Below are 7,579 nucleotides of genomic sequence, written 5' to 3' on the forward strand. Positions count from 1 at the left end.
GAAGAACACCGCCCCCCCCCCAAAAAAAAAAGACACATAACAAAACAAAGCCCGTTCAAACAGAGAGAGAAAGAGAGAGAGAGAGAGAGAGAGAGAGAAAAGAAAAGTGTTGGGAAAGGAGGGCGCATCTCTCAGCCTGCTGTTCAGCTGTAGCCAATGTGACAGCAGATTCAATGTGTCCTTGAATGCCTACCGTTTGTCTGTTACCGTCTACGTAAGTAGTCCCTCCCTCTCAGCTTCAACCATCACCCCAACCCCCTCCCCCCAAAGTCCCCACTCCACGGAGGCTCCTCCCCCAAAGTTCCCACTCCACAGAGGCCCCTCCCACCCCCTTTTTTCCAAACAGACAGAACTGGCATGGAACCGCGAAAAAGCCCCCATCCTTCCTCCACTGGAGGACAGAGCAGATCTTAGGGGGGCACGTAGGGTGGGGGGGATCTGTAGGGGGTCATGTTCTTTGGACGAGAGCCTTTGCCTTCCATGGGTACAGTGAAGGGTGGGGGGGGCTGGTAAGGGGGCGCGTTGGGGTCCTCGTCCCGCAGGGCGGTGTACTCCCCCAGCAAGTCCTGGTTGAGGGGGGTGGTCTCTGGACTAGACATGTTGGGGTACTCTGGTGGAGGGAGGGGGGGCTTCTCCTCCTGGAGGATCAGGGGCATGCTGGAGGATGGGGGGGGTTTGGAATCATCAAGCTCGTCGGCGAAGATGATGGGCACCCCTTTCTTGATGAACGTGGCCTGGTCCTCGATGGTCAGCTTTCCCTTGCGTTTCTTACGGTAACAGATCATCGCGATGATGCCAGCGATCAGCAAAATGGCCGCCACCACCACAGCCGGGATGACCGTGTGGAGGTAAACGTCGTCTGTGCTCTGGCGCCCTGTGCCCAATGCCGGCGTCACCGCGGGCGGCACAGGGAAGATGATCTCGGCTGGCGGGACGAACATGTAGGTCCGGCAACTCCCGGTGCCTTTGACGGTGATGCCGAGGGGCTTGAAGTCGGGCTCCATGGCTTTCACAAAAGTTGAGGAGGGCCTCCCCTTATCGTCAGCAATCCTGTCACTCATGGCCTGGATCTGCTCCTTGGGACAGGGGTTCTGTGGGAGGCTGTTATTGGTCCACTCCACCACGATGGAGCCCTTGGTGATGTTCCTCAAGGTCACGGTGCTGCTGTTGCGGTCGCCGAACGAAGACGCCAGCTTCTTGATGAGCTGGATCTTCTTGTGGACGTCGTTGGATATCTTCCGGGGGTCGTCGCCCTCGAAGCGGGCGGTGAACACCACGGGGGACTTGTCGTTGGCGGCCCAGCGGTTCACGCGGACCTCGAAGGCGTCGATTGCGTACAGGCCTCCCTTGTCGGTGGCCTGCATGAAGTACTCGTGCTTCCCTACGTCAGGCCAGTCGGGCAGGCCGTACAGCAGCTGGCTGGTGGTGTTGAACTGGATCCAGGAGCCGTCGACCACCACGTCCTTGTGGTCCTTCCTCAGGGTCAGCCGCAGCTTGTCCGTGGTGCCGTCCTCGTGGTCGAAGAACGTGTCCGACGGGATCTTGACCTCGAAGTAGGTCCCGACGAAAGCGTTGACCTCGTCGATGGGGTTGCGGAGCTCCGGCTTCTCGTTGGCCGGCTCAGGCAAGAGGGACGCGGGCGTGGTGCGCCTGGCGGGTTTGGCCGTGGTGGTCTTGGGCTCCCTCGGGACCGGGGTGGTCTTGGGTTTCCGGGGTTTCTTGGTCGGTTTCCTGGTCGTGGGCGTCGGCGTTGTCGCAAACGCCGTGGCCTCGACCACACTGGGCCGGGTCATGGTGGGCTGAATGGAGACGGTGCTGGTGGTCTCCATCACCCTGGTGGGTTGTGGGGGTCCCACCGTGGGAGTGTGGGCGATGGAGTCGTCTCGCACTCTGATGGTAGGCTTTCCCGGTAGGGGAACGGGCCCTCGGACTGGGGGGGCCGAACTTTCTGTGGGCGCGGCGATGGAAGGAGATGTGAGTGTGGGTACGATGCGTACAGGAGGCGCGATCAGAGTCGTTGGGGGAAGCGCCGTCAAGACAGGCGTGGGGGTGTTATTGAGCTGACGCCTGACTCGTTTAGGGACGTGGGGCTTCTTGTTGGCGATGTGCCACCCGACGACAGGGTAACCAAGCTGGGCTGACATAGTTCCCTCTTTAGCCGGCACCTGGACGGTGCTGATGTTGGGAATTCGGCTCTGGTCCAGGGAACAGCCCAGCTTCCAGGAGAGCAGCGCTCCGTTCTCCACCACCTTCTTGGCGTTCCCGGGGCCGGCCATGAAGGCGGACATGTCAAACAGTCGGTTGTTGACCACCGGGAGGATCTTCATATGCTGGAGCCCCACGCCGGAGAACTTCTGCATGTTGGCCAGCAGCGCTACTCTCTGATTGGAGCTCATCTTGGTGAGGTCGGCGTCCAGGATGACCGTGAGTACCGTCACAGGCTCGTCTTTGCCGCAGACGAATGGCTGGACGTCGTTGGAGGCCGTCTGGAGGAGCAGCTGTGCCGGGTCGGTGTCGGCGTGCTCCTCGGGGTGGACCTCGATGGAGAAGACACTCGGGGAGGCCTGGCTGCCGTTGGAGATGGTCACGGAGATGTAGTGGACTCCCTTGTCCTCTTCCAGAGGCAGGCCTTCCAGGGTGAGGCTCTCAGCGTCCCAGTGAAGCCACGCTGGCAGGGTCTCCTTTCCTGACTCTGTTATCTGGAAGAGACAGAGCAGAGCAGAGAAGAGGAGGGAGTTAGTGTGCATATTGAGATTTTGATCTACATTTTTTTTTTTTACTACATTTTTTTTTTTGGGAATGACCTGAAAGACATTAAACATTTAAATACATGAACATATTAAAATGCATATAATACATTCATAATTCTATCTGAAGCATAATAGAGAAACTGCAAGAGACACAAGTAATTATAACTTGCCAAAACGTGCAATAACTTCACCAATTATGAAGCAGCCTGAGACATGTTCTAGTTGCCTGACAGAGGACTGCGTCACCAGGGAACGACAATGCATTCGCATAAATCCCAAAACAAGAACAAATACGTCCTCGCCTCCCGGTCCCAACAAGTTAATTTGGCGGCTAATAAAGACTGGGTTGATAAATGATGTAGAGGCTGCGCTCCCAGGACAGATCATTAATGCTCTAACCAGCACAGAGACTTCACCAGGACAGATCATTAATGCTCTAACCAGCACAGAGATCATTAATGCTCTAACCAGCACAGAGATCATTAATGCTCTAACCAGCACAGAGATCATTAATGCTCTAACCAGCACAGAGATCATTAATGTTCTAACCAGCACAGAGATCATTAATGCTCTAACCAGCACAGAGACTTCACCAGGGGAGCCACGGCTTCAGCAGCTGGCCCTTTTACACCAGTCCCACAGACTCTGAGGTTTTAGAATAACTTCCACCCCTCAGACACCCACACACACCCACACCCACACCCACACCCACACACCCCACCCACCCATACACACACACACACCCACACCCACACACACACCCACACACACACACCCCCACACCCCGACACCCACCCACCCATACACACACACACACACACACACACACACACGCCTGCTTACACCTACTTTTTCAAATTACCCATATCCGATACCTGTGCTTACACTGGTAACACTTGAAACGACCTGCATGCGACCCGCATGCGTACATCGAAAACGGAAGTAAACAGACAGCCGGGACTCGCAACGGACGCAAACGAGACAGAAATTATAATCCCTTTTATATATATTATAATATAAACCCATTGCTTTCCGAAGTATGTTTAGAGGTCTGCAAAATATTGCGCACATTTTAAGGCGGAGAAGAAAGAGGACTTCACTGTTGAAGTGAGAGAAACTCACGTCAAACGTCATCAAAATGCGAATGCGTTGTATTTTCAATGACGTGCAAATTGTAATTGAGCTATATATAGAGCTCCGGACGTCACGTGACTCTTTTTTTTCTCTAAGAAAAGCGTGAGCGTGAGCAAAAATGTATGGCGCCAGCGTCGATTTCAAGCCGTCAGAGTTCACTGCACACTTTAATTCCAAGGACATTGAACGTTATACTGCAAAACTTCATAGATTAAACATTACTGACCATTAAAATGCCCCCAGGGTGTATCCCAACATCTATAATGACCTCGTCCGACTCTGGAGAGTCTTTAAGCCCCTTTCACACATACGAGCCTTCCCAGTATAAGTAAACAGAAAATGTCCCGCAACATGTTAGTGAACAACAGGCTTCTTTTAGCTTAGCCTTTGTTAGCCCTGCAAAACCCATGCCATAATGCATAGCTCAAACTTGCCTTTTAGTATAATAAAATGGTTGGAAACCGTAATAAAAGCCTGTTAAATAATTACGATATAAACGTTAGGAAGCGTTGTATTCTGTACCTGATATGAAGTGGTCACTACACAAGTGGAATCCATTGCTTGTGGGGGCACATTTTATTGCAGTAATCTATTTAAGTCGTCTTTCGGGATCTTTGGGAATCGGATAAAATCTCCCTTTTACTGTTCTGGCATCCCGGCGCACAGCTACTATCGACCATGTTGAATACAGCAGGCGAAGAGACAAGCTGCCAGTAGTTATCGGCGGCCGCGAAACACCCGCTTTCCTGCCAAAATGGCGGTGTTTTGATTTCACTAACGTCACTCTTGCGTGACGTTAACTACCGGAGCTTTATGCGACCTGTCTGCTTAGACTGCAGTCGAAATGACACATATCCGATTTGTATCTGATTGAGGCTGGCATGAGAATGACGCCTGAATCAGATCTGAGAATATCAGATTCAATGTGCTTTTTTACTGCTTACACCTACATGTTACAAATCCGATCTGTGCCACATGTGAGCAAAAAATCTGAATTGTAAGATTTTCCCCCGACAGTGTCACTTCGACCTGCAGTGTAAACGCAGCCTTTTCACTCAGACACACAAACACACACAGACAGACTGACACAGACACACACACACACACACACACACACACACACACACACACACACACACACACACACACACACACACACACACACACACACACACACACACACACACACACACACACACACTCACACATGCACACACACTCACACTCTCCTTCACCGACTGCATTCAGAGCTATTCAGAGCCAACGACTAATCAGAGCCAACAACTATTCTGACCTAGCGACTATTCAGATCTAACGTTTCTAAACGCCGCCGCCGCCTCCGTTCTCCCTCCGTTCCTCGCTTAACGAGAAGTTAATTAAAACAAGTGGGCCGGTAATCTCATCAAAGACTCTCTCTGTTTGATGAACACAGTACCGATTTAGCCCCCAAAACTGACCATGACTCTTATCTCCCCTCATCACAGCAGAGGGAGCTGGGAACGAGGACGGGCCCCCGGAATGAGTGATGGCTGTGGAATCTCCTCCGACAGCTTCGCTACAGTATCTACTTCCTGACTGTTAGCGTTAATGAAGGTAGTTAGGCGCACAGCAGAAGTGTCACGCCAGCACTTTTTGAGCTGACCTGTTCTGGGTGGAAGTTTAGGGCTGATAGATTTTCTGCGTCTCAGTTAGTAGAGCACGGCGCTAACAACGCTTAGGTTGTGGGTTCGATTCCCGCCGGGACGATATAGTATACTGAAAAATGTAGGCTACGCACTCACTGCTGATACCGCTTTTATCTCTTTGGATAAAAGTGTCAGCTAAATGGTGTGTATATATATATATAGACGGTAAAGTACGAGAGTAAAACGAAACAACATGGAGGTGTTCTCCACATGCAGTGGCGCCTTGGTCGCTGCCATGCGATGGTGAGCGTTGTGTTATTGCACCAGTGGGATATGACACTATGCTAAATACGTTACCAGGTAATTACCACAGGACTATGTAATAACAGATGGATACACAGCATTATGACATATGAACTGTGTATCACTGCTGCTGTGTGACATAAAGACCAATAAAGGTGGTGTAACGGAAAGAGCAAGAACTACAACAAACAATGACCAAAGTCGACCAAAAACATTTACATTTCAGACATTTAGCAGACGCCTCTATCCAAAGCAACTTACAACAAGTACATTTCGTGAGCTTAGAATGATAAGGTTCTATCTCCATTTAGGGCAGTTCAGAGATATTGAGCGTCAACGTTTTTACATTCCATTATGTTTTGTGAGATGGAACCTTTGTATTTTATGAATTACTAACTCAAAAATGTCAACATTTAAAAAATAACACCACACAGGCATTAATAGACAAAAATGGAGATAGAACCTTATAATTCTAACCTCACGATTTGTCTAAGTAAGTGAATCATCTCTACATCATTCATCATACGAAAAACAAATATATGCTAGGACCAGGGGCCATTGGCCGTCACAACGCTAGAAGAAGGAAAGGAATTACTTTGAAATGTTTTTGATTTAGATATTACAGTAGAGAAAACAAAAACAATCTAAAAAACACCAGGGAGGGGGGTAATCTCCCAGCCTCCTGTGGTGGTCCTGTCAAGGCGGAAGGTTCTAGATGGAGGAGAGAAGATGTGCATCCTGTCACAGAGACACTGCCGGGCTCCTCAGAGATGCCCGTATCGCAAAACCTCGGCCAAGATGGAGGAGAGAGGAGGCTATGCCCCTCCCAGAGACATATTACACAGCAATATCAACGTCCCTGGGTGTGCTCTGGAGGAATGAAGGGTCTCATTGTTGAGGTGAAGGGGGGGTTGGGGGGTTGGGGGAGGGGGGGGGTGAGGTGGAGGAAGAAGGCAACCCATTGTTACGGCTTGACGACAGCTGAACAGATAAGATTCATATTTCTGAAGGCGTGGGCTCAGGCATGTCACCGCGGTGGGAGAGAGAGAGACAGACAGAGGATGGAAGGAGGGAGGGAGGGGGGGACGGAGGAGGGGGGAGGTTGGCAGAGTGGAATCTTTCCAGTGGAAAAACTGAGGGAAGAAGGGAGGGAGGGAAGGGGGGAGGGAGGAGGGGAGGGAGGGAGGGCCTACGGGTGGCCACAAGGCGGATGTTTATGAGAGGAGCGGTCTTCCAACACATTTTATAACCGTTAAAAATGTAGATCACTCTCTCCCCTCATAACCAGGCCTTGCCTGCCAGACCAGGAGCACTGCTACCCTCTTTATCTGGGAAAACAATAACTGTTTCTGGGAATAATCCGTCTTGGCTGAGTGCTGGCAGGAGCTGTGTGGGAAAAATACACGCTGCTGAAATAGTTGTGTGGAGAGAAGACTGTTTGTCATTGAATAGTTCGTGATTGCTGAATGTCAATTGTTTACAAAACAACCACACATATGCACGAGCCTACAAACAGACATATGCACACGCGAACCCACAGACACACACACACGCGCTCAAATATACACACACACACAAACACACACGCGCAAATATACACACACAAATATGCACACGCACGTGCACACACACACACACACGCAAATATACACACAAATATGCACACACACACACACACACAAACACTCTCTCTGTCTCTCTCACACCAATCTTGTGGTGGTTTGGCAGCTGATAACGGTTCTGCTGTGCTACAGAACGGTCTGGTTC

General features: G+C 50.8%; 1 protein-coding gene across 1 annotated transcript in view; it reads right to left on the reverse strand.

Moving 5' to 3' along the window:
* Nucleotides 1-410: 410 nt before the first annotated feature.
* The window catches only part of dag1 (dystroglycan 1), a gene marked incomplete at both ends in the record, with an annotated part of 14,213 nt that continues 7,044 nt past the window's right edge, over nt 411-7,579 (reverse strand). The window contains one exon of the mRNA XM_080545827.1: nt 411-2,699. Coding sequence (XP_080401953.1) covers nt 411-2,699 — 2,289 coding nt within the window. The remainder of the gene's footprint in view (nt 2,700-7,579) is intronic.

Source organism: Nansenia antarctica (assembly GCF_963989245.1).
Source record: "Nansenia antarctica genome assembly, chromosome: 15".
Taxonomy (NCBI): domain Eukaryota; kingdom Metazoa; phylum Chordata; class Actinopteri; order Argentiniformes; family Microstomatidae; genus Nansenia; species Nansenia antarctica.